Raw genomic sequence first — 27,040 nt, forward strand, 5'->3', positions numbered from 1 at the left:
GCCCCAGGGCCTCCCGGGACAGACCCCAGCCCCATCCTCCACCTGCCTCTAGTTTGCAGAAAAACGTCCGCCTCCTAGGCCCTCCCCGAGTTCCAGAGAACATATTTAAGCAGAGGAGTAAGAAGATGCGTGGACAGGCTGGGTGGGCTCCCAGGGCCTTGCCAAGGGCCAGCCCGGCTGACGACCAGGGGCGACGCCCCTCCCGGCCACGTGGGAACCTGCCCTGGCTTCTGGGGTGAGGCCTGGAGCCCCGGGACCATGAGCACTGGGAAGGCTGCAGTCTCTGAGGAGCTGGGTTCCTGGGGGGGGCACCTGAGCTTGTACCTGTCAGCAGCCAGCAGCCGGGTGTTAAAAACTGCCGCCAGCCTCCAAAAACGCAGCCGTCACTGGGGCTGTCGGTGGTGACGGGCGGCAGGTGGGTGCGGCCGGGCTGGCGGGGACGGGAGTGCCTGGTGCTGCTGTCTCTCTCTGTCACTGGCCGGCTGGGCGCCCAGCTGCCAGCTGCCACCACGCAAGGCACGGAACATGTCTCTGAGCAACCTCGCTGGCAGGGCTGAGCATCGCTGATCAGTTCAGGACGCGCAGCCCACGAGATGGAGCGTGATCACCGCGCTTACTTCTGTGTGTGTTTCGATCACAGCTTCGGCCGTGCCGGGCTCGACTGCCGGACTGTCTTCTCAGTTCTGCTCTGCGAGCTTGTTCGTATTAATTTGCATCTGAGATGTGAGGCTCTAGTTCCAGGGGGGACAGCCTTCCACTCTGCATGTCTGAGGCTGGTGCCCAGCAAGGTGCCTGAGACCTTGCAGTGCAGAGGGCCAGAGAGGCTCCACCTCGCCCTGGAGCCCCCGGCCGGCCAGTCTTCCTAGAGGCCCTGCCCGCTGCAGCCCACTGCAGCCAGCTGCTGCCCCGCCTCACTGCTGCCTGGGACCCTCGCTGCTCTGGGAAGGATCTGACTCACCTCGGGGCTCCCCTAGGAGTTGATGGGGTGAGCACCCACAGGCAGGACACCCCGGGCACCCCAGGATGCACCTGCTGCTCCGGGGCTGGGGATCAGCAATAGAAACCAGAGCCCAGCCCAGCGGGCTTCTCATCGGGCTGGCAGAGGGCGACCAGGGCTTCCCTCCTGGGGGGGCCACCTGTCACCTCCAGGTGAGAAGATGCGCCCACGTCCTCTGCCCTCGTCTCCTCTGACCTTCTTAGCGGCAGGGCTGCAGTGTGCTCTGGGCTGCTCGGGGTCGCCTCGGGCCCTATGCTGACCTTGGGCAATCTGGAAACAGTCTGTGGGGTGGCCCGCCAGCTGTGGGCACCAGCCTCTCCAGGAACACGGGTTGAGGCCAGCGTGGTCTCTGCTGCCCCACGACCTGGTCTGCAGACCAGACCCGGGTGTCTCTTGGGGCCCGCCGCTGGGGCTGCCCGCACCCGGGGGAGGCTCTGAGTCAAGCCCTGTGCCTGCTGTCTGGAAGCAAAGGGCAGGGGCCCACCTCCCGGGTTCAGTCCTCGGCGGGGCACCCCAGCCCTGCCCCCTCCTCCTGGAGCCCCCGTTCACCAGGGCTGTGTGAGCCCCAAGGAGAGGCCCCCCCCACCCGCACACGGCTCCCCGGGGACAGCCACAGAGGCGGCGAAGTCCTGGCGGTCTCGCCTGGTGCCTGGTTCTCCCGCTGCCGCTCACGTCAGGAAGCCCTCCCCTCTGCCCAACGGCCTTTCGGGAAAACCTGGGGAAGCTGTCTCTGGTTTCTCCAAGTTTCTCCAAGCGGCATCTACAGCTAGAAATCCTTTCAAAACGGCCCGCTGGCCAGCAGATGCCATCAGTCCACGAGACGCTAAGACGGCAGGTGAGAGTTGAAGATCTTAGTAGGAAAGCTGCCGGATGAAGTCAACCCAACAGAGAGAGCTTGGTCGTCTTCAGCTTACGGTTTAGACCTCGGCGTGCCCACAAGCATGTTTTCTGAGTTATCAACGGCATCAGCTCGGGCGGGAAGGGCAAGCCTGCTCTGGCAGGAGGGCGGCAGCTCCACCAGCCTCAGCGGCGGCCGTGCCCTCTCTGGGCGACCTTGGTCCCCGCCTCCCTGTGCTGGGCGGCCCCTCGGCCCTCGTGGCCCCAGACCCCGCACCACGTGGGTCCCTCGGGCCCCCCAGCACCGCGGACACGGGCCTGCAGCACAGTCAGTGGGGCTCCTGATGAAGACACAGAACGCCCGGCCTGGAGCTCACAGCGGAGTCACTGCCTGTTAACGGGCCCAAGGAAGCAACGCGAGCGGGCGGGGCGTCTACGGCTTTGTTAGCGGCCGGGCTACTGCCCTGCACCCGCTCTCACCTGGTCGCCGCGGGAAAGAGGCAGGCAGGGTGGGGTGCCCGGCCGGCACTGGATCTGTCTCACGGGGCAGGTCCCGGGGCAGCCAGGCCAAGGAAGCTGAGGGTGGGGAGGCCAGGGCGGGACCCGCGGGGCCGGGAGGGAAGGCCTGTGCAGGAGCTTCTGCTCCGCCGAAAACTCGGCCGTTGGTGAGAGTTGTGTGGAGGGTAGCGTTTCGGATCGTTCCTCATCCGAGTCAGCTGGGAAGGCGCCCGAGATGAACACCCCCGGGCCTTCCGGGAGGGAGAGGAGGAGGGGGCCAGGGGCCTCCTGAAACCCAGGGCCTGTGACCTTAGAGACCCCGGGGGCTTCGGGGGCCTTCAGAACAGCGTGCTGGTGCTCAGGGTCTTGCTGCAGACGCCCAGAGCAGGCAGCCCTCTGCACACAGAGGGGCCCACTTCCTTCCCGCAGCGCGGCTTTCACGACCCTTCTCTGGCTGAGCCGCCTGGTCCTTGCCCCCCTCTCCCTCATGTTCAGGAATGTGGGGCCCCGATGTCCCGAGGGTGCTGGGCTGGGCAGGCCAGGCTGCCTGCTCGGGGCAAACACACAGGACAGGGCAGCCCTGCTGTGGGCAGTGCCTGCCTGCCCCCGGCCAGAGCCCCCGGGACCCCATCCAGAGACCCCTGTGACGCCGGCCAGAGCCCCCTGTGACACCGGCCAGAGGCCCCTGCGACCCCAGCCAGAGCCCCCGGGACCCCATCCAGAGCCCCCTGTGACGCCGGCCAGAGGCCCCTGCGACCCCATCCAGAGCCCCTGCGACCCCATCCAGAGTCCACTGCAATCCCGGCCAGAGTCCCCGGGACCCCATCCAGAGCCCCCGGGACCCCATCCAGAGCCCCCTGTGACGCCGGCCAGAGCCCCCTGTGACACCGGCCAGAGGCCCCTGCAACCCCAGCCAGAGCCCCCGGGACCCCATCCAGAGCCCCCTGCGACCCCAGCCAGAGCCCCCAGGACCCCATCCAGAGCCCCCAGGACCCCATGCAGAGCCCCCCGTGACGCCGGCCAGAGGCCCCTGCGACCCCAGCCAGAGCCCCCAGGACCCCATCCAGAGCCCCCTGCAACCCCATCCAGAGCCCACAGGACCCCATCCAGAGCCCCTGCGACCCCGGCCAGAGCCCCCGGGACCCCATCCAGAGCCCCCTGTGACGCCAGCCAGAGGCCCCTGCGACCCCAGCCAGAGCCCCCAGGACCCCAGCCAGAGCCCCCAGGACCCCAGCCAGAGCCCCTGCGACCCCATCCAGAGCCCCCTGCGACCCCGGCCAGAGCCCCCGGGACCCCATCCAGAGCCCCCAGGACCCCATCCAGAGCCCCCTGCGACCCCATCCAGAGCCCCCTGGACCCCATCCAGAGCCCTTGCGACCCCGGCCAGCACCGGCCATCTGCGCGGTCACTGTGTGGCGGAAGCCCCTCCTCTAGGGTGACAGGCAGATCCCTGAGGTCAAGCCAAGGTCTGAAGGCGAAGAGTCAGGAAAAGCGGCACTGGGCAGACGGGCCTGGGGAGGGGAGAGGGCTCGCACGTTTTATGGGGGTGTGTGGTCGGCCCAGCTCCACACACGCCTGCTCACGCCTGCACAGGCCCAGGGCTGTGTCCTCCACTTCCCACTTGGTAAGCAGTCCCTGACTGAGCTGCCCACGCGCCCCCACCCCTGGCCTGGCACTGTGCCCCCCTGCCCCCCACGGACACCAGAGCCCCCAGGCACCCATGTCCCTGGACAGTCCTGCCCAGTCCTGGAGCCACTGCCCTTTCTGTGGGGTCTGCCCTTCTGGGGAAGAGAAGGCCACTCTGGAAACCTCCTGACCCTTCCCAGCACCCGGCTCAGCAGCCCCCGGGCACCAGCCCTGGTCTGGCCACGGCCTCACACGGGGCCTCGGGCCAGCAGAGGGGCTGTTCCAGGCACAGCAGGCTCATCAGGCCCAAGTACCAGACAGACATGCCCTGGTCCAGGGGCCCAAGTTGGGACAATGTGGCTTTTCATCCCACGAAGAGGCTCTGCGGGTGAGGGCGCGGCTGCAGGCACCGGGGCCCAAGCGTCTCCCAGGGCTGCGTGCACACGGGCATCGCCCGGGGCTCAAAGGGGCACGCCTGGGGGACTGTGGATCCTGCCACTGACTAAGCCAACACGGGCTTTCATCATTCATCTGAAAATGCCGGAGGAGTGGACGGCCACTTGCCACACTCACCCGCCTGCTCCCCCCGGCCTGGTCCACTCCCCAGTGCTCAGATTTAAGAGGAAGCCTTCTGCAAGCGGGGGGGTCATTTGTACCTGAGAGGCCAGAGGGAGACGACGGGGGACACAGTCACCCACACGTTCGCTTGGTGAGCCAACGCTGGGCGGGCTGTGTGTTGTCCTCACCAGGCCTGGGCCTGGGGGAATCTGCCACCCTTGGGCGGCAGGCAGAGTCCCCACTTCGAGGCCCCGTGGGCGCCGCCATCAGCCTGCAGCCCCACGAGTCGGGGAACATGGTGACTGAGGACCAGCTCCCCCAGCCGGGACCTGACGGACCAGGCGCCTCCCTGGTAGTCTGACCTGGCTGCATCAATGCCTGCTGCTAACCCGGCCCTCACCCAGGCCCCCAGGGCTCAGGAGGTGCTCAGGGAAGCAGGGGTGCCAGGCGTGAGCCGCCGGGCATGAGCCGCCGGCCAGCCATGTCCTCACTGCAGCCTCCTGCCCCCGCTTCATGATGGCCCCCCTGTGACATGGGCCTTCTTCACGGGGCATTCCTGCCGTAAGCAAACCAGCGAGTGGAAGGGCGGGAATGTGCCCATCGAGGACCACCGGCTCTGCTGTTTACACAGCACGACCGAACGCGCGTGAGCCTCCCATAGGGCCTACCTCCACCACGGACTTGGAATCCAGCCGGAAGTTGAAATCACCGAAGACAAAGTAGGACGCCTTCTCGAACCGATGGTCAACGATCCTGGGAAGAGAAGAGGGACGGCGTCCCTGAGGTGCAGCCCTGCGCCCCAGAGGCCATGATCCCGCCAACGGGGCTAGTACGGGGGGCGTCCCGGCCACACTGGCCTTGCGGGTGAAGAAAGCCCGCACCGGTCACCTCCGGCTCAAAGCAGGATGAGAACCGTCTCCAACAGGACTGCCTGCAGGACGGACGTCCGCCCCAGCAGAAGGGAAGGGAGGCTCGGTGACCGGGCCCACAGGCTCGATGCCCAGCTGCGGCCGCATGGACGCCCCCACTGAGACGGGGCCCCTGGGCCCGGGGTGGGGGGCGCCTTCTCGGCCCGCAGGGGGCTCTGAGAAAGCACGTGTCACAGGCAGGCAGGGCCAGGGAGCACCGCTCACCCCTGACCAACTCAGAAACGTCCGCCTGGTTACCCTGAACCAGGCCCCAGTGTGCAGGGTGAGGGCAACCCCCCGGAACGGCCCTTCCCAGGGACTTGTTAGCTGAGAAGGAAGAGCTGACCAGGAGCAGCGTCACCAGTTTCATGGTGCTGGGCGGGAGGCCATCGCCTGGTGGGCGGCTCCGCCTGTCCATCCGCCCATCCGTCCTCCTAAGCCGGGAAGGTCAGCAGCGGCGGCTCCTCTCACACTTGGGCCCACGCTCTCCCGGCCAGCTCCTGCCTGGCTCCTTGCCTCCTGCTCTGAGTCTCAGGAGTTTCCCTGGAAAGTGCACCGTGAGCTCTGCACTGCACTGGGGCCTTGAGTTCCTCGCAGGAAACACGGCCCCGGCCCCACGCTGGGCCTTGGGCATTCTCCCCCAGGCGGGCTCCTCTCCAGGCGGAGTCGGCGGCCTTTAATCCATCTGGAATTGCTCTGGAGGACTGGACCTGAGTCCATGGGTCTCTCCAGCGGTGATTGATCCTAACCCTTCAGGAAACACTCAGTCCTCCCCTCCGCAGTCCGTGCAGAGACTCTCCTTTCCTGCACGTCTCTGTCCCGTTCCTGTCATTTTAGGTAACAGCACTTCTGGACAGATGTGCTTCTCACTGAAATTCTTCTAAAAATCTTCTCAGCTGTTTCCACGTTTTTCTTGCACATTAACGGCTATATCATGTTGCTGAATTCCATGAAAAGTCTTGTTTTCCGGTTTAACTGGATTGATTCTCACACATACGAGTTTGAAGAGAAAGGACACATTTTAACAGATTATTACTAACAGTGCAGATGCGCAGTAATGTCGCTTCTTGCGTTAAAGTTAAATCTTCCATGGAGCAGACACCCCTCAGGGATGAAAATTCGGGGAGGCCAGAGGGTTGGCCCCTGGGAGCCCTGCGCCCGGGACCAGCCTCGCCCCTTACCCCACTCACCCACCGGCACCCAAAGACTGTCGGCAGGAGGGGACCTGAGCCATCTTGGAAAGGTTCATCTTCTTTTGTTGTTAAACGCCTTCAGAAGAACACACCTCAGAGAACCTACATGGTGTCCCCATCAGGACGTGGGGTCTGGCCCCCAGGTCGCCCACCTCCGGGGGGGCCCCGAGCTCAGCCCACCCTCCCCAGGAGAGGAGAGGAGAAGAGGCCGCCCCCACCCTGCCTCCGGAGTCCAGTGGGTGGTGGGAGCAACGCCCATGGGAAACACCACCTTGCTCATTAAAAAGCCCCCACCTGCCCCCCACTAGCAGCAGCCCCCTGGGTCCCCACTGGCTGCACGAGACGGGGGACAGGGGCTTCCCGTGCCCTCCAGCCTCGCACTGGGCAGCCCCACCACCCCACGGAGAGGCCCCGAGGCCCCCAGGGCCAGCTTCTGGCCTCTGACCCCCGCCCCGCACAGGGGGGCTGCCTCCAAGGGGAGACCTGGGGGCGACCCTCAGTGCCCCGGGTCAGGGGACTGGCAGCGAGCAGTGACCCCCGCAGGGACCTGGGACCACCTCCCGCCAACACATGACCTCATGCCACTCAAACGCCTCGCTTTTCTTTCCCTCTTTGTATTAACTTTTCAAGGAAAACTGAACTGAGGCAAAGCTTCCGCTTGATCTGCGGGAGGAAGGACGCAGACATACCTGACACGTCACACACCTACACTCTCTGTCCTGATGGCCTGCCACTCTGCTTACTAAGAAGCCCAGGAGCAGGGTCCCCGAGAAAAGCCCTGAACTCAGGCAAGCCCTCTGCCCTCGGGCGTCGGCCCGCCGCGGTGTCGGTTTACCCGTCACACGTGAGCGCAGCCACGGACACGGCTCAGACGCAGGGACACGGGCAGGGGCCCCCAGACCCTACACGTTCTCCAGCCGGTGTTTCTGCTCAGTCTTGCTTTTCAAGAACCTGCCCTGTTCCTGTGGTGGGAAAGGCCAGGGTGCCACACTTTCTGGGACCCCCGTGCTCCGGAAGAGGCCGGACGGCGCTGGGGCTCCACGGCCCGCTCCTGCTCCTGGGGCAGGAGGTGGCCACAGCTGGGGGCGGAGAGACGTGCAGGGTCAGCCCAGGTGTGGGCTCTGGTTCCCACCGGGGCTTCCCCGGAGGCCCAAGGTGCTGGCAGGCGACGGAAGGGCTGGTGAAGTGGGAACCCAGCTGACGGCCCTCGTCACCAGGGCACGGACGGGCCTGGGGGTCGCCGCCAGGGGACAGACGGGCCCAGGACCAGGAAGTGGGGTAAACGGCCGACACAGCACTAGGCAAGTGAACAACTGGCCCGTTTAGGGCCCGTATGGGGGTAATTTCCTTTTACACAAGATAACAGATTTCAGATTTACTATCGGACTGAATCAACTTTGAGAAGCTCGGGGGTTTGCAGGGAGAGAGGCTGCGTTGGGCAGCCTTCCTGGAACCCGGCCCCGTGGCTTCTCTCGTGACGGCCGTGGTGACTGGTGACGGATTTCATCAGCCTGTCTCGTCGTGTAATTCCATCATTAAAACCCTAAACTTTATCATATTTCTATGCCCCGCTCTTTCCGCCGTAATGGCCCACGCCCATCAATAACTGAAGCGTGGGCGCGAGATGGAGCGGCTGTCTGCCGAGGCAATTGCCGGAGAGCGGGCGAGGCCTATGCTTTTAATCTCAATATAGCGCTGTTCGGACCAGCAGGAAAAAGAGTTGTTTTAAAATTAATTACCTTGTCAGTAGCTATTATGATTAAAAAGTGTGCCCACATCAATACCGCGTGCCTAATTCAGAAGCAGAGTCACAAGAGAGGCCACGAAAATCAATGGGTTAGGCCTTGAAGACAGAGGCTCTCTCCACTGACGGGGGAGCTCACTGCGTGATGCTCAGGCCGCGGGCAGGGTGCCAGGCGGGGCAGGGGCGTCGGGCCCGCCAGCCCGGCTGGACACTGGGCAAGGCAGGGGGTGTCCGGCCCGCCAGCCCGGCTGGACGCTGGGCGGGGCAGGGGCCATCGGGCCCACCAGCCCAGCTGGATGCTGGGTGGGGCAGGGGGCATTAGGCCCACCAGCCCAGGGGACGCTGGGGCCCTCTTTTGTTAGCTTTAGCTGTTGAACGTGGTAGAAACCAATCCTGGGCTCGTCTCGGATCTGGGGGAGGCCACATGCTCGGATAGAACAACCTGAACAGCAAAACACCTGGCTTCTGACAACCAGGCCTCTGAGCTGCCTCCAACAGACCGACCTTCCTGAGAGCCACGCTTGGGGCTGCACGTGTACTCTGCCCTGTGTGGCGTGCTGGCTGCGGGGGCCGCAGCCCCGGGATGCTCCCTGGCGTGGGCTGGGGGGGGCTGCAGCCCCGGGGATGGTCCCTGGCATGGGCTGGGGGAGCCTCAGCCCCGGGCATGGTCCCTGGTGTGGGCTGGGGGGCCTCCGCCCCAGAGACGGTCCCTGGCGTGGGCTGCGGGGGCCTCAGCCCCGGGCATGGTCCCTGGCATGGGCTGGGGGAGCCTCGGCCCCGGGCATGGTCCCTGGCGTGGGCTGCGGGGGCCTCAGCCCCGGGCATGGTCCCTGGCATGGGCTGGGGGGGCCGCAGCCCTGGGGATGGTCCCTGGAGTGCCAGCTACGGCACACGGAGCCTGAGGTGGGGGCAGGGAAGGGGGGGCTCAGGTAACTGGGGAAGGACCCTCCTGCTGACAGAGCAGAGCCAGGCAGGCGAGCACCCCCCACACACCCACCCCTGGGCATCTGCCAGGTCCCTGCAGTTCACAGGCCCGAGGGGCCCGCCCGCTGCACCCGCTCCCCCAGCCGGCATCTCTCGGGCTGGGTGCCCTGGGGACCCGTGAGGGGTGCACGTCTTGCGCAGCAGGCGGCCAGGCCCAGAGCAGCAGGACAGAGGGCGCTGCCAGCCGCTGAGCGTCCAGGGGCTGCGCCCCATCCTGAAACCCCCCCTCTGGTCTCCGTCGGCTGGTGGCCGGAGCTCTGCTGTTGGAACAAGGCCTGAGGGCCTGCTCGGCGGTGGACTGTCACCCCAATCCTATGTTGGAGCCCCAGGCTCAAGATGGTACTGGAGAGAATTAAGGTCAAATGAGGTCACGAAGGGGGTCCCGGATTCAACAGGACAGGTGTCCGTGAGAGAAGAGGCCCGTGGCTGCTTCTGTCCTCCGAGGATGCGGAAGAAGGTGGCTAGCATTGTCCAGCCAGGATGTGGGCCTCCGAGAGCCGAAGGGATGTGCACACTGCTCCAGCTCCTGGCCTGAACTCCGTCTGTGCACAGACTGGCCCAGCCACGGGGCTGCCTTGGGGGCTGCAGGCCCTTCTCAGATCCCCGCGGTGTGTCTGCGTCTCTAGGCCCGGCTGCTGCAGGCCTCCGCAGGCTTCCCGGGTGTGCTGCCCGCTCGCACTCACTCTCACTAGCCCTTTTAACAGCAGGGTGACATCACACCTGCCTTTCTGCTCGGATGGCACCACGGGCAAGGAGCAGAGACATGCCCCTGCCTCCAGGGCCGCTGGGCTCCACACGTGCAGCCCAGCAGAGAAGCACCGGGGGTTCAGGAAGCCGATCCTTCAGACCTGCGACGTCCACGAACGCGGGCAGCAAGGCTGCACCTCATGGGCCCTGGGGAGACGCAGACCGCCGTGTGGCCCAGCCTGGCTGAGCTCGCGTGCTGGCAGGGCCCCAGTCCAGCAGCAAAGGAGGGCTTGAGCATCCTAAATGGCGGCGAAGTAAGCAAGGCCAGCAGGTGGATGAGCACAGAGGGCGCCGCCTCGAGGGGCGCTGAGCTGCAGCGTGGACGTGCTGGTGCCAGGACACGGCACAGAGGGAGGGGTCAGGCACCGTCCACGTGACAGTCCAGGACGTTACCTAGGACGCACGTGGAAGCCTGCACCCCGCAAACACAGACGGTGCAAGCACCCCACGGGAACATACAACGCTGCTCAGCTGTGAGTGCACACGGCCGTGCCGGAGCACGCATGGAGTCCCTGGGGGAGAGACGACCCTGCACCAGGACAGGAGGGCGGGATGAGGGCTCAGAGCGCAAGCAAGGGCCCCGGCGGCACCCTCAACTCTGTCTGAGCAAGACAGAAACAGCGACCCGGGTGTGCTGAGCTGGGGCCCTGACTTCGCCTCCGCTGGCGCTGCGCTCGGCTCTTGTGACGCATGGGCCCGCAGCCCCGCGCTGTCAGGACAGCGGCTCATTCCTGGACGGCCGGGGGCCTTGCACGCCCTCCCGCCCGACTCCAGGAACACGCGGGGGACCCGTCCTCCGGCCAACGAGGAGGCTGCCCGGCGGGCCTGGATGCCCACGTCTACGCTGGGCTCCGACACGGGGACAGCGGCCGCCCAGGGGCCCATCGCACAGGCTGTCCCGGCGACCTGCATCCTTAGCACGGGGCCTGCCTCTGCCTGGAGACCAGAGGCTTTCTTTTCTGCCGGCTGGCCGGCGGGGCGAGTTCTGGGAACGGCCCGGAGAGGAGCCCCAGGACTCGGGCCTTTGAGCGGCTGACAGCTGACGGATGGCCGCCCGCAGGGCCACAAAGACGGCTGTGTGGCTGCCGCGTCACGCCGCCGCTCCCTGGGAACTAATTGCTCGGCGTCGCCCCGGGCAGCTTTATTTTCCTGGCAATCATTTCTCTGAATGCCCCAAAATGAGCGTGAAACAACTCTTTTGACCGGACATAAAAGTTAAATGTCCCAATGTTGACCAAATTAACTTCAGCACTGTGACAATGGCTGTATCTGTGAGAAGACGCTTGGGACAAAGGGGCGCTTTCTGCCCGGATTTCACAGTTGTGATGTAAGATTGTTCCTGCGGACCTGGCCGGGCCGCACTGCAAAGGCAGACACAAGAGCCCTGTCACTTGCGGAAAAAACCTCATTTCACGGCCGAGAGCTTGGGAGAGGCCAGGAAGGGCTATGTGAGCTGGTCGCTGCGGCTGGGCTGACGTCCCAAACGCTACCCCCCAGGGTGTAGCTGTGTGCCTGACAGGGACCCTCCACGGTACAAAGATGCACGCAGCCCCCCAGAGACCCGGGGAGGGTCCGAGCCACCCCCCAGGCGGATGGGACCCCAACCCCACGCAGAGGCCCCGACCCCGCTATCCCCGCATCTCTGAGCCTGGTGTGCTCCCCTAACTAGAGGTCTGTCTCCTTCTAACCTTTCAGAACAAGAGATTTCAAGCAAGAAGTTATTGCGCAAAACATCAGTTGTTATTTGCCATAAAACCTGCCCTCTAGTAACACTGGAAAGCCTGTTTTCTGACGTCTGCAAGTTCACACACTTCAGACCAGAGTCTTCCTCTTGGGTGTTTTTCTTCATAAGTCAGCTTTTCACTTTAAAATCATTTTCAAGTCACAGGAAAGCTGCAAGGACGGCTGAGGGGCTCCCGGTCTTAACCCAGGTCCCCCGGCCTGGCCGGCGGGGGCAAGGCATGGGCTCCCGCCCCAGGTGGAGACGGGCCTTCAAGGCCCTCCGGGGAGACTGAGCCGGGACCCCCGCACTGCCTCTCTGCGCCCACGTCGGCCGCAGACAATGCTCCCAGAGGTTCCCAACGCCCTGAATGGGGCCCCCTTGGTGGCAGCGTCCATTCAGGGGCCAGCGTGGCATTGTGCTCCCATCGGCACAGCAGAATGCAGTCTGCTGGTGGCTGCCAAAAGGTTAGCAGCCCCGATGAAAGGGCGTCCGTCACTCACCGCCACAGAGCAGCCCTTTGTGCGGGCGCCGGCCGCACCGGGAGGTCTGGACGCGGCTGGCTGGGCGCCCCACAGACATCCATGGGAACGCCGAGGCCGCTTCCCAGGGGCCGCGGAGCAGCAGCAGTTCAGGTGCTGACAGGCCCTGAGGCCACTTGCCTCTGCCGCCAGACCGCAGCCTCCAAGAGCGGCCCAGTTCCCGGCCGGCTCAGCCCTGCCCTGAAGGTGGTCTGGGAGGCCTGTCCGGCCGCCGTGTCTGCCGTGACCACACGTGCCTGTCCCCCTTCCCCTGCACCGAGAAGCCTGTTCCAGTTGGGCTGCAGGCCGATGCCCCTGCAGGCTGACCGCCTGGAGCCTCAGCACCGACCCGGCCGTGCTGGCGCCTGGCTACCCTGGGCCCGAGCGGTGAAGGCTTGGGTCCAGCCTGCTGTCCCTGTCTTTGGCGATCGACACCCAGCTCGGTCCACAGCTGGACACCCAGCCCCAAGGAGTGCCCACTGTGGATGCGGCAAGGGCAGGCAGACCCCCCGTGTCCCCCGCGTGTGGGGTCTCAGACAGGGTGACCGACAGACCTCGGGAACCACTGCCTCATCCCAGGCACAGCCCCTGGCCTCCCGCTCCATCCAGGGCGTGCCCTGGCCGAGCACAACTTGGGGTCCGGGCGGGCCGGCTGGGCCCTGGGGAAATTGGAGACGCTCCCCAAGGCCAGGCGGGCCGGGCCCCCTGAGAGCAGGGGTGCTGTAGGGGAGGCCTCGCAGGTGCTGGGCTCTGGGAAACTGGGCCCAAACGGCCGATTAACCGGGGTGAAACCGCCTCTCCCGCCCAGACAACGGCGCGTCACTGCTGATGCGGTGGAGGTCACAGATCACCGGGGACAGACGAGGGCCAGAGGGCCCAGGCAGGGGCCCTGCACACTGGCTCTGATGGGGCCGGGTGGCCGCGGGGGCTGAGGGCAGGGACAGGAGGAGCCCCCATCCTGAAGACCACCGAGGCAGCCGCCCCTCCCGTCAGGGGCCCGAAGCTCTGGCCGGGAAGCAGGGGCAGAGGGCGGAGGGAGGCGGCACTCAGCGGGCAGGGGGCAGGGGCCAGGGGTCAGCGGGCAGGGTTCAGGGGTCAAGGGGCAGGGCTTGTGTCAGCTTTGTACTTTTGGTAAACAGGGGAAAGCAAGCCAGGACAAGGTGAAAAGCCAGCCAGCCTCAATTCTCCCCAGAGGCGGGCGGGTGGGGGCCCCTCTGCACCCACCTGTCGAGCACGTAGCCCAGGGCCTTGTGCCGGATCCCCGAGTACACAGAGGGGCTGGTCTCCCAGGCAACCAGGTTGGAAGCATCGTGGAAAAGGTGGATGTTCACCAAGTCGAAGGCACTGCGGGATCACAGACAGGAAGCTCAGGATGCAGGCTGGAGCTGCTGGGTCCCCTGGGGCGGCCACCTGCCATCCCACCCAGCTCCCCGGGCAGGTGTGGCCAGGCTGCCCGGGGCAAGTCCTCCTCTGAGGTGGACTCAGAGGAGACACACTGGGCTCATGCGCTCGAGCCCTCACACAGGAAGGACCCACGTACAAAGGTCGCCACCAGCAGCAGAGGGACCCACAGAGGATACCTGGAACTTGCGTCAAAACAGAGGAGCCAGAAGCGGGTGAGGAGCGGGGAGAAGCTGGGCGTGCGCCCAGGCCTCAGCTCCCCACGCAGCTGGCCATGCAACCTGAAGCCCCCGTGGGGTCCCCGGGGGGCACTGGGGGGTTCAGTTCACGCTGCAGAAGCAGCCCCGAGCTCACAGCCCCTGGAGAGCCTTGGGGAAACTCTGCGGCCATGCATCCTGTGGGCCTGCAGGGGCATGGGGAGGCTGGGGGGCCGGTCACCCTTGGGAGCCCTGGAGCGTCGCTGGGGCCTGTCTGGTTCACAGCAGAGCAGGCGGGTGGGCTCCACACCCCCTGTAGAGTTGGGGCCACCAGGCCCTGAGACCCAGCCTGACAGCACACCACGTGCGCCACCCCCGGCCCGAGCACACGGAGGAAGCTCCAGCTCTCCGCTCCGGCCGCACGGTAACCACTGAGCCTGGGCGGTCCCCGAGCCCTTCCCTGGGCCACGGGTGGCAGCCGGGGGCCGGGTCAGGAGGCTGCGGCGGTCTCGGCTCCTCCCGCCCCAGAGCTCTGGGACCCCCACCCAGGGGACGCCCCGACCGCGTGCGGCCCCAGCGAGGGGGTCGTGTGGACGTGGGGGTGGTCCCGAGGAGGGGCCGCAGCAGTCAGCCAGCGGAGCAGTCGCAGGGCAGAGCCAGGTGGGCGGGCATGCCGGGGAGTGGGGCACGGACTCCTCGAGGTGTCCCGTCCCAGCAGAGGGGTGGGGGTGCCCGACTTCCCGAGGGTCCCCCCACCCATGCTGAGAGTGCTGCTGGCCGTGGCTGCGGGGGCCACCAGCGAGGACCGGGATGCGGCCTGGGCCTCTTGGCCACGCTCAGGGTCCTGGGCATTGCAGGGCCCATCAGCCCTGTCCAGCCGGCGGGGGGGCGTTGGGGCGGGCCGCACGGGCTGTGGGGAACATACCAGTCCGCAAGGCACCACCGCGTCCGGAGGAAGCCTTTCCTCGACCACTTGCACTGAAAAGCAGACAGGCCACATGGGTCAGCAGGGGCGGTGGGGGCGGCGGCCGGGGCAGCTCCGGACAACACTGTGCTGGGACCACGAGTCACTGCGTCGTCGCCAACTGTGACCCCCAGGCCACAGCCTCAGGCTGGCACGGCCTCCTGGGACATCTGCCCTCCCATGGAAGCCTGCTGCTGGTGCCCAAGAGGGGTGTGGGGAGGGCCCATGGGGACAGGTGGGCGTAGGGGCAGGGGCTGTGTGGCCCCAACGCTGCGTCCAGGGCGGCAGGTGCTCCGACCCAGCAAGGGCCTCCCCTCACCACCCCGCATCCCTGCCCACCGCTCAACACCCAGACTTCACGAGCGGCCCCTCCCACTTCCGCGGGCGGCCCCCCCACTTCCGCGGGCGGCCCCCCCACTTCCGCGGGCGGCCCCCGCCCCCTGCACAGCCTGGGCTGGCCAGGTCACAGTGGCCTCGAGTCCAGACAGGCACATGTCGGGCCCCTGCCTCACTGGCCTCCTCTCTGATCACAGCTGGCTAGAACCACCTCGCCGGTCAGAGTGGCCGCTGTGGGACCCGGGAGCCCTTGAGGCTGAGAATGGCACCCGGGGTCTCGTGGGAGTGGTCACCCGCAGGGGCCGGGGCCGGTCCTCGGGGGCCGTCGCCCTCTCCTAGCGCCAGGGCGGGGGGCGGAGGGGGGGTCTCTAGGTGTGCCAGAGGTTGGTGCTTCCCCCGCCCCTGGGGCAACCTCTCCGGAGACCCAGTGACTGATCCTACGTCCCCCTGCAGAGAATGGGAGGTGGTCACCGCCACCCCGCTGCCCTCAGGCACGTCGGGAAACTGGAAGCCGCAGTGCAGAGCAGCCCTGCCTCAGAGGCCCGGCTTTTGGGCTCGGGGCGGGCCTGCGGAAGCGGGACCAGGGTCCAGGTCCGCACCCACGGGGAGGGGGGCTGGGGTACCTGCGCATGAGCTTCTGGACACAGACGCTTGCTGCACATGGAGGCAGAGTTCTCGGGGGGACTGGGGTCTCCCCGGCCTCCCACTGTCCCGTCCACCCTGCTGGGCGCCCTGGCCATCGCCGCCTGCTCCAGGCCCGCGGCGTCCGGGGGTGGCCGGCTCCCCCCCGGCGCCGACCCCGACTCTCGGAGAGGCCCTCGCCCCTGGAGAGGAGACCACGGCGGCCGGGGGTGGGGGCACGTCGTTCAGCAGACAATATCAAGTGCCCGCTCAGGTGCCCTGTTAATAGGATTCCTTTACGAGCAGATGGATTGCGAGCACAGGCGGCTTCATCTACTAAAAGACGACATAAATCTCGGTGAGAAAAGGGAGGCTGCGGGAGGTTATCAGCACACAGCCCCCGTGAAAGGCCCGCCTCGGAGCATTAGCGGGATTAATTCATCTTTCATAAGAGCTCGGAGTGAGCCCCATGATCTATGGCAACAACCAATTTCTCACTACGGGCTCGAGGAAAAAAAACCGCCCCGGCCCCAATCGCCTACACAAATCTGCTTTTTAAAAATGGCCTCGCATTATCTGAAGTGCTGCTCCCAGAGGTGGTGTTTGAAACGCGTGTTGAGCCAAAAGAACCCGTAAATCAGCGGGGAGAGTTCTGTTAGTTTTAGACGCGGTGGGCTGTAATTATTTGGAATGGCATTATGCCTCCATCACGGTAATTACCGTTAGATTATCCTTAAGCGGTGGTAATAAAAGAAAGCTAATTCCCTCCCCTAAAGTGTGTGTGAACGGAGCGGCGAGGCGGGCCTGCCCGCAGAGCAGGAGCGCCTGCCAGGGGCGGCCAACCCACAGGACCCCACGGTGGGTGGGCCTCCACTAGACACGTGGCCCTGGGGCTTCTCACACCTGAGAAATCCCAGGCTACCGACACAGCGGTAGAAGCACATGTGCTTTTCTCAGTAAGATTTTCCTCCTGTTAATTCATCAAGACGAAAGGAAAATGAGCAAGTCCTGGAAACTCAGACGACGTCAGACCCAGCGGAACACAGACGCAGGCGATTCCGCGGGGCAGAGTGGGGGCCCCAGCCTGGGTTCACCTCGTCCCAGCGACGCAGTGCCACGGTGCAGAAATCAGGGTCCCCACAGAGGCACCCCGCCTCCTTCCGCCAGAGATGCTCTGCCCTCTGCCTGTGGCGGGCAGGGGGCCCCCGCGGAGCCCGCAGCCCCTGCCAGCCCCTCCCTCAGAGGGTGTGCATGTTGCGGGGGGGACCACGGCTGAGCCCCTGAGGCGCCCACCCATCCACCCGCCCGCCTTAGCCCCCATCATGCCCTCAGGGCTCAGCAGGAGAGAGACCGGGGGGACCCCAGGCACTCTGGGCCTGGAGAGGGTGCCCTGCAGAACAGAGCCCGAGGGTGAGGAGTGCGGGCGCCCTCGGAAGAGGCCACAGTCCTGGGAGGGGTGCGGGCCAGGAGGTGAGCTGGGCTCGCAGAGGCTCTGGGTCAGGCACCGGGCCTCCCTGCAGGGAGTGGCCTCGTCCATGGGGCTCCTCGGCCCACCCAGGAGGACGTGGTGACCGTCACAGATGACCTTCTCTGAGGACTGCCACAGTCCCCGGCCGAGAGCCTCCGGTGACCCGGCTCCAAGGCCACAGGGCAGTGAGAGGACCCCAACCTCCGAGTCAGCTGCAAGTGATGGGGACGAGGGGCGCTGGGGGGTCAGCTGAGTCTCCAGGGTAACAGTGACGTACCATGCACGTCCACTTCGGGCTGGGTCACCAGGTGCGTCCCCCCTGGTGGGTGTGGAGTGGGATGATGTCCTGGACACCGGGCAGCCCCTGGGGGGCAGCGGCTGGGGCAGCGGCACCGAGAGGGAACCGGCGGGCTGGGCACCAGCAGAGGCTGCCTGCCAGCCCAGGTGCCCACCAATCCGGGGCCGCACTTGCCTCGGCCCGTCACCATTCAGGGCTCGAGTGGCCGATTAAAGGAGAAAGTCGCAAACAAAGATACTGAGCTGCTTGGGTGGGAGAAAGGGGGGCTACCTCAAAGGCTCTCCACCTGGCCCTCAAGTCCTCGCTCCATGAGGCCCTGGGCCCAGCGCTGCCCACGGGCCGTCCAGCCCCTGCCCTGACCAGGCGAGGTGCCCTGCCTTCCCTGCTGGGTGCACGGATCCCGGACATTGCCAGGGGTGTCAGGGTCCCCCCTGCAGAAAAGCTGATGAAATACCAGAGTCTCCTACTTGGCCAGTTCAGGGATGTCCCTTAAATGCCCCCCGGACCCCTGCAAGCTGGCCCTCCTGCTGTCAGAGGCCGGGACCTTCCCTGTGGTCCTGCAGACCCCTCTCAGCCTCCCCCGAGCTGGCACCATTTCCACTGTGGTCCCCGGTTACTCTCAGGCCAGGGCCAGTGCTGGCTGTGGGGGAGCCAGGGGGAGTCTGGATGGGGGTGAGGCCAGGAGATGACCCGACCTCTCAAGATGACTTCTCAGCCCCTGCTCTGTTCCTGGGAAGCTCAACCACCCTCCTGCTGAACGCAGCTCTGGCCAACAGCCTGGGGGGATGGCAGGGCCCATGGGGAGGCGGCCAGGGGAGGGGGCGCCGAGGAAGGAAGCTTCCGGAGCTCCCCCACCACGCCCTCCCCAACCCGCAGGGCAAGAGGGGACAGCCTCTGGGGCAGGGACTGTGGCGGGTGGGGCGGCGGGCTGGGAGGCGGCCCCTGACATCAAGTCCTTGGCAGGGACAATGGATGGGGAAGCTGTGCCTGGCGGGACGAGGGGCTCATCCTTCATGGAAGCGGCCACAATTCCTTCATCGCAGGAGCGGGTCATAAAGCAAGTTAATAAAGCCATGGCCTTGCTGAAATCAAGTGCCGGGTGCGGGGCGGGGCGGGGCAGTAGCAGGGGCAGGGTGGGGGGTGGCAATGCTCTTCCAGAGTTGGGGGAGGGGGTGGGGCGATGCCCAGCTCTCCTCAATCCCCCAGGCTTCACGGGTCATGTCCCACTCTGTGTCCACAGGCCCCCCAGGGAAGGTGATCCGTCTGGGTCAACCTGTGGATTTCACCGTAAGGAGGCTCCAGAGACACTGGTTATTACAACATTCTCTAAAAGGACTGGGATCCAAAATTGCGTGCGCAGCGTAATGGAGACATAAAACCAACAAATCTGTGCAAAAGTGCCTGCGACGCCCAGGAGCCGCACCCAGGCTTTCCGACTGTGTCCCAGCAGTGGCGAGAATCAGCCGCACCTCCCTAAGCTTCCGGAGCTCTGCGGGGCAGGCACCCCAGGGCCTTCCCTGTGGAAGCGCGGGGGCTGCTCAGCACATGAGGACGGGAGAGCCCCCGAGGGCCTGCACCCCCACGCCCCAGCGCTCCCGTCCGGAGCGTGACCGACACGCGGAGCGAGGTTTGCTGGGAGCCCCGAGGGACAGCCCTGCACCCTCGGGGGACGGGTCTTCTGCCTGGGAGTGACGGTGGCTGGAAGATTCACCTGCTTGTGTCAACCATGGGTCCTCCAGCCCTCACCCGAGGCCACCCTGCCAAACCCACCGGGTCGGGACCTCCAGCAGAGCAAGACGCCGGGGCACGGCAGCGCGGGACTGGGGTGAGGACATCCTGTCGCGGAGTGTGACGCATTTGCGGCCCCGGCCCTGCGCTGTGCTGGCCGCCCCGGCAGTGACCTACCTCGGGGAAGTAGTCCTGCGGGAACTTCTCCTTCTCCAGCATGGGCGTGCTCTCCAGCGTGTCCGAGTAGATCTCCTTGCCGGTCACCTTCTTAAACTTCTTGGCTGGAAGAAGGCCCAGGATGACTTCAGTTCTGCACCCCACCCCCAGCTCAGGGCCACAGGGTCCCGCGTCCCACCCGGGCAGCCCTGTGCAGGCCAAGGGCCGCGACCCCGGGCAGGCAGCTTCTCCTGGGAACCCGGGGCCCATAAATTGCCATCCCTGCAGCTGGACCCTGAGCCTGGATTTCATCACCCTCAGAGGGCCTGGCCTCAGGTTTACCGGGCTAGTTGGCCCCCTGAGCAAACGGCCGCATTTAAAAGGGCTGTGGCGCTACCGTCCACTCGCGCTCCAGGTGAATTTATTTAATCACATTGATCTCCTGCCATCACTCACAGCCAGGGAAGGGGAGTCCTCATGTGAGACTGGGTGGGGGGGCGCAGGCAAGGTGGCGGGGAGCTCTGGGCCCGCTCCCCGCCCGCCCTGTATCTGGCCGACCCCTGCACACCCAGGCCAGGACACTCCCTTCACAGACTACGGTCCCTGAGTCCACCACGGGGCTAAACGCATGCTCTCACTGGGCTGGGGGGCAGAAGGCTTCAAGCCCTCCCCACACGCCGGTAGGGAGCCTGGCAGCAAGAGAGCCTGCTGAGACCGCTCCGGGAGCCCCCACCAGCTGCAGGGGCATCACACTTTCCCTGCTCCCAGGGGACGGGGGAAGGGCCCTGGGGTGCTTGGGACAAAGGACGCAACAGGCCGTCCTGCCAGAGTGCCCCTGAGGCCCGGCCCCATGTCCAGCAAGCGGCCCCGCTGCGCTTTGTGGAGCAGGGCCCGCCCCACAAGCCCCGCGAGCCCAGGGAGCCCAGGGATGACGAGAGCTCCCCCACCCCCCGGGGCAGGGCTGGGGCCGCCGTGCCTCCAACCTTGTCCCCAAACCAGCAAGCCGGGCCCCTGCCTACGGGTGCCTCTGCACCTCAACTGACCTCCCAGCTCCCCACACCGCCGCCTCTGGCTCCCCGCCAGCCGGCGCCTGGGGGAGGCTAAACGGACAAGGGCCCCGGATGGAGGAGGAGTCTGCTCCAGAAAGGGAGCACGGAGGCCAGTGCGCAGGACAGGAGGGGTCAGAGCAGGGGAGGTCACAGAGCCCACAGAGCAGGGCGGGGCTGAGCCGGCGGGGAGCCAGGGGCGGCCTGGGCCCTCACGCCATCTGCGGAGGGCATGGGCCACGTGGAGGTCTGGCCCCAAGGCTCGGCTGAGCCAGCTGGGGAGCCAGGGGTGGCCTGGGCCCCCACGCCATCTGCGGAGGGCATGGGCCACGTGGAGGTCTGGCCCCAAGGCTCGCCGGAAGGAGGGCGGGGCTGGGGGCTGCGGCAGGAGGCCCTTCTACTGAGATGAAACCTGGGTCCCTTGAGGAAAGAGGAGACTGGGGAGGGGTGGGTAGGAGAAGGCCTTGGTCTTTCTTAAATAAGATTTTATTTTTAGAGCAGCTTGGGGGTTACAAAAATTGAGCTGAAAGTGGAGTGTTCCCATCCTCCTGGTGGCTCAGACGGTGAAGAATCCGCCTGCACTGTCGGAGAGCCAGGTTCAGTCCTTGGGTCGGGAAGATCCCCCGGAGAAGGGCACGGCTACCCACTCCAGTCTCCTTGCTCGGAGAATTCCAAGGACAGAGGAGCCTGGCGGGCTACAGGTCCCAGGGTCACAAAGAGTCGGACACGGCTGAGTGACTCACTCACTTTCATACCTTCCCAACAGCCTGCGTTGGTGGGCTCGCCCGTGCTGGGGGTCCCGACAAATGCAGACATCACAAATGCACATATCCACCACTACAGCCTCTCAGAGCACTTCCGCGGCCCTGAAACCATGCCCCACCCAACCCGGTTCAGCCAGCCTCACTTCTGCTGCCTCCACTGTGGGTGGCCTTCCCCAACAGGCCACGATCCCTCAGGAACACACGTTTGAGCCTCCTCCGCGAGGGTCTGTGTCTTGATAGTCATCTCGTTTTGCTGCTGGAAAACATTCCAAGTCCGGACGGCCCACAGTCTGTGTATTCTTTCATCTATGAAGGACACACTCTGGTTACTTCCAGTTTTTGCTGATTATGAAAAGAGATGCTTTAAACATCTCTGTACAGGTTTGCGTGTTGCCATTAAGTTCTCTATTTGGGTGAATGCCAAGAGATGTAAGCGTGTCTGCGGCTTTGCGAGAACTTGCCGAGCTGCGAACCTCGGAGGCAGGACCGCTGTGCTTCCCCACCAGCAACGACGGGGACTTCCCGCTGCCCAGAGCCCGCCAGCATGCCGGCGGGCTTCAGGCGTTCTCGCCGGGGGGTGGGGGCTTCGACCTGCATTTCCCTGGTGGCATGCGATGCTGGATGGCTTCCCATCACATCTGTGTGTCTTCTTGGGTGAGGTTCTGTTCACATCTTTTGCCGCCCAGTCACTCAGTCGCGTCCGACTCTTCGCGACCCCATGGACTGCAGCACGCCAGGCTTCCCTGTCCCTCACCTACTCCCGGAGCTTGCTATAACTCATGCCCATCGATTTGGTGATGCCATCCAACCATCTCATCTTCTGTCGCCCTCTTCTCCTCCTGCCTTTAACCTTTCCCAGCATCAGGGTCTTTTCCAATGAGTCAGTTCTTCACATCAGGTGAATAAACTATTAGAGCTTCAGCTTCAGCATCAGTCCTTCCAATGAATATTCAGGATTGACTTTCTTCAAGACTGACTGGTTTGATCTCCTTGCAGGCCAGGGGACTCTCAAGAGTCTTCCCCAACACCACAGTTCAAAAGCACCATTTCTTCGACGCTCAGCCTTCTTTATAGTCGAATTCGCACATCCATATATGGCCACTGGAAAAACCATAGCTTTGACTATACAAACCTTTGTCGGCAAAGTAATGTCTCAGCTTTTTAAATAATGCTGTCTAGATAGCAAATTAAAAAGCTGAGACATTACTTTGCCAACAAAGATCCGTCTAGTCAAGGCTATGGTTTTTCCAGTGGTCATGTATGGATGTGAGAGTTGGACTGCGAAGAAAGCTGAGTGTTGAAGAATTGATGCTTTTGAACTGCAGTGTTGGAGAAGACTCTTGAGAGTCCCTTGGACTGCAAGGAGATCCAACCAGTCCATCCTAAAGGAAATCAGTCCTGGGTGTTCACTGGAAGGACTGGTGCTGAAGCTGAAACTCCAGTACTTTGGCCACCTCATGCGAAGAGTTGACTCATCTGAAAAGACCCTGATGCTGGGAGGGATTGGGGGCAGGAGGAGAAGGGGACGCCAGAGGATGAGATGGCTGGATGGCATTACCGACTGGCTGGACATGAGTTTGGGTGGACTCCGGGAGTCGGTGATGGACAGGGAGGCCTGGCGTGCTGCGATTCATGGGGTCACAAAGAGTTGGACACGACTAAGCGACTGAACTGAACTGAACTGAGATTGGTCATAGCTTTTCTTCCAAGGAGCAAGCATCTTTTAATTTCATGGCTGCAGTCACCATCTGCAGTAATTTGGGAGCCCAAGAAAATAATGTCTGTTACTATTTCCATTGTTTCCCCATCTATTTGCCATAAAATGATGGGGCTGGATGCCATGATCTTTATTTTTTGAATGTTGAATTTGAAGCCAACTTTTTCACTCTCCTCTTTCACTTTCATCAAAAGGCTTTTTAGTTTCTCTTCACTTTCTGCCATGAGGGTGGTGTCATCTGCATATCTGAGGTTATTGATATTTCTCCCGGCAATCTTGATTCCAGCTTGTGCTTCATCCAGCCCAGCATTTCTCATGATGTACTCTGCATAGAAGTTAAGTAAGCAGCGTGACAATATATAGCCTTGGCGTACTCCTTTCCCAATTTGGAACCAGTCTGTTGTTCCACGTTTGATTCTAACTGTTGCTTCTTGACATACATACAGGTTTCTCAGGAGGAAGGTGAGGTGGTCTGGTATTCCCATCTCATTAAGAATTTTCCACAGTTTGTTGTGATCCACACAGTCAAAGGCTTTAGCATAGTCAGTGAAGCAAAAGTAGATGTTTTTCTGGAACTCTCTTGTTTGTTCGATGATCCAACAAATGTTGGTAATTTGATTTCTGGTTCCTCTGCCTTTTCTAAATCCAGCTTGAACATCTGGAAGTTCTTGGTTCACATACCGTTGAAGCCTTGCTTGGAGAATTTTGAGCATTGCTTTGCTAGTGTGTGAGAAGAGTGCAACTGTGTGGTAGTTTGAACATTCTTTGGCACTGCCTTTCTTTGGCTCACTTAAATTATGTTGTTTTCTTACTACTGAGTCTTAAGGAGTTCTCTTCATTGGAGAGCAGCCCTTTTGTGCCTTTTCAAATACTTTCTCCCAGTCTGTGGCTGGTTTTCTCATCCTCTTAACGGAGAGAGAACATGTTTTTCACTCCAATGAAGTCCAGCTGACGATCACTCCTTTGATGGATCACGCTCTTAGTGTTGTATCTAAAGAGTCATCACCATACCCAACGTCGCCTACGTTTTCTCCTACGTTACCGTCCAGGAGTTTTGTGGTTTCACACTTCACAGGTGGGTCTCTGATTCATCTTGAGTTAATATTTGTGCAGGTATGAAGTCTGTGACTAGGTTCACTTTCCTTGCATGTGGACAGATCCCAGCACTGCTTCTTGAGAAGACTGTCTTTGCTCTATTTTATTACTCTTGCTCCTTTGTCAAAAATCAGATGGCTTCGTGTGTGAGGATCCATTTCTGCTCTCCGTTCGATCTATTTGTCTGTTCTTCCACCAACATCACGCTGTTTTGATCACTGTAACTTTATAGAGAGTCTTGAAGTTGAGTAGTGTCAGCCCTCCAATCTTGTTCTCCTCCTTCAATACTGGGTTGGCTATTCTGGGTCTTTTGCCTCCTCTTCAAATAAACTTTAGGATAAATTGATCAGTACCCACAAAATTACTTTCTGGGACTTAGAACAAGCTTGTGTTGAATCTAAGGATCAGGTTGGGAAGAACTTGACAACACTGGATCTTCCTATAAAGGAACATGGACTCTCTCTCCACTTACTTGGGTCTTCTTTGATTCCGTTAATCAGATTTTATAGTTTTTCTCATGGAGATGTCACCCATATCCTTTAAAAATGACCTAACTTGTCTTATGGCCGTGCTGGGTCTCCGTGGCTTTTCTCTAGCTGCAGTGGGCGGGGGCTGCTCTGGTTGCGGGCACGGGCTTCGCACGGGGGTGGCGTCTCTGGCTGTGGAGCGTGGGCTCTAGGGCCGCGGGTCCCAGCAGCTGCAGCATGGGGCTCAGCAGTTGCGTCTCCCGGGCTCCAGAGCACGGGCTCAGCAGGTGTGGCACTTAGGCCTTGCTGCTCCGCGGCGTGTGGGGTCGTCTCAGCCCGGGGACTGAGCTTGTGTCTCCTGCGCTGGCAGGAGGACTCTTCACCACTGAGCCACCAGGAAGCCCCAGTGTCGCACGCATTTTGCTGGATTTTTCCCCAAGTACTTCTTTTTGGTATGTGAGCTATGTTCTTAACTTCAAATCCTACTTGTTAAATGCTATCAGTGAAAGCCCTTGACTCGCGCTTATTAACCTCGTTTCCTGCGACCTCGCTCACTGGCCCTGGCTTCTGCTGCTGCCGCTGCTGGCGCCAGTTCCTTAGGATTCCCTATAGAAGCTGGTCACCTGAGACGTAAGACATCTTCCTATCGTAAGCCTTTTACGTCCTTCTCTTGTCATATTACAGCAGCCAAGGTTTCTGGTGTGATGTGGAAGGGAAATGGTGAGAGTGGACGCCCCGCCTCGACACTGACCTTAGGGGAAAGCATCTAGACCTCGCTTTCCATTGTTGAGTATGACTTAGCGAAGAATCTCTGCAGCTGTTCTTTATCCAGTTGAGGAAGTTCTCCTCTATTCATAGTTTCATGAGTTTTTATTATAAATGGGCATTGTGTTTTCTGAAATATTTTTTTCTACGTCTATTGATATAATCATGATTTTCTTTTTTAGCCTACTGATGTGATGGACTACATTGATTGACTTTTGAATGGTAAATCAGGCTTACATACCTGGAATAAATCTGAATTGGTCACAGTGCATACTTTTTCTCACATGTTCCTAGTTTTGAGTTGCTAACATTATCAATATGTTGAGAATGTTGCTTTGTATGTTCATGAGAGATACCGGCCTGCAGCTTTCCTTTTTTGTAATATCTTTATCTAGTTTTGGAACCAGGGTAATGCTGGCCGTTTTCTCTCTGCTTTTACTTTCTGTAAGAGATTCTAAAGAACCGGTACAATCTCTTCCTTAAATGTTTAGTAGAATTCACCAGTGACAACATTTGGGTCTGATGCTTTCTTGTTTAGAAGTTTATTAAGTACTGACTGAATTTCCTTTAACAGATAATTCGTATTATCTACTCCTCCTTGAATGAGTTTTGATAGACTGTATCTTTCAAGGAAGCGGGCCATCTGAGTCATCGAATCTACAGGCGCAGACTTGCTCACAATATTCCTATATTATCCTTTAACGTCCACTGGATCGGCATGATGGCCCCGCTCTCATCTCTGATATGAATGCGTGTCTTTCTGTGTCAGCCTGGCTCAAGGCTTGCCAGTTTTGCTCATCTTTCCAGAGCCAGCTCCCGGACGCACTGGCTCTCTGCGCTGAGCGTCTGCTCTCGGTCTTGCTGCTTCTTCTCCTCTACCTACTCTGGGTCTCAGCTACTCCTCTCGCTCAGGTGTGACAGGAGGCTGAGGGGAGGCTGGGGCTGTCTGTCTCCCTCCCCATTGGCTGGGCCTCGATCAGACCCCAGCGGGCTGGACTCTAGTCAAGGGCTTTCCTTGCGGTCAGGCCTCTGGGAGACCTGACAGAAAGCTCTGGGCGTTTCACAACTGCTACTCTCCCCTCCCCTGCCAGAGGCATGCAGGGATTTCCCTTGATCTTCATCCTGGGAACCTGGTGGGGCTCCTGGAGGCCAACCCACGAAGGGGAGCCAAGGATGGCCGCGCAGGGCCGCCCTGCCGCGACCTGGCTGCTCAGTGTCTCTGCCTCTCTGGCCCGCCAGCCTCCCCCCAAGCCTGAGGGGCAGCAGTCTGTCCCGCGGCCTTGCTCCTCTGAGGGGTCCATGGAGAGTCACCTACTTTCAGCTGGTTTGGATCGTCTCTTCTGCGAGGCTGAAGTGACTACTTCCTTGCTCGTCTCGTGTCAGACCAGAAACTGGAGCCCCTTTCGTCTGTCTCATCTCAACTTTCTAAGTGGGAAAGCATCTGTTAAAATCCAGGCTGTTTGTTCTTTAAAGTGTGTTCAAACTGCACAAACCTGGATTGCTTTTGCTAAAGCTCAATTTCAGGCAGAAATGCAAGCCTTGAAGAGCAGGGAGTGGGGGCTGGCGGCCACACCTGCCTAAGACTCCGGCTGCGCCCACTGCTGTGGGTTGGCAGGAACACCCGCCGCGCCGCGCCAGGCTTGTCTGTTCAGGGCATGACCACCGCCCGTGTTACCACAGTTCT

The 27,040-nt window shown here is 62.2% G+C and overlaps 1 protein-coding gene across 2 annotated transcripts in view; it reads right to left on the bottom strand.

The window, feature by feature from the left end:
- Positions 1-27,040, bottom strand: part of INPP5A (inositol polyphosphate-5-phosphatase A) — a 150,838-nt gene that overhangs the window by 21,223 nt on the left and 102,575 nt on the right. For both annotated transcript variants that reach the window (XM_018041258.1, XM_018041259.1), the window contains exons 6-9: positions 19,524-19,627; positions 14,857-14,909; positions 13,558-13,677; positions 5,185-5,269 (exon numbers count right to left, since the gene is read on the bottom strand). In XM_018041258.1, the coding sequence (XP_017896747.1) occupies positions 5,185-5,269; positions 13,558-13,677; positions 14,857-14,909; positions 19,524-19,627 (362 nt within the window). The remainder of the gene's footprint in view (positions 1-5,184; positions 5,270-13,557; positions 13,678-14,856; positions 14,910-19,523; positions 19,628-27,040) is intronic.

This window comes from Capra hircus, chromosome 26 (assembly GCF_001704415.2).
Source record: "Capra hircus breed San Clemente chromosome 26, ASM170441v1, whole genome shotgun sequence".
In the NCBI taxonomy this organism is placed as follows: domain Eukaryota; kingdom Metazoa; phylum Chordata; class Mammalia; order Artiodactyla; family Bovidae; genus Capra; species Capra hircus.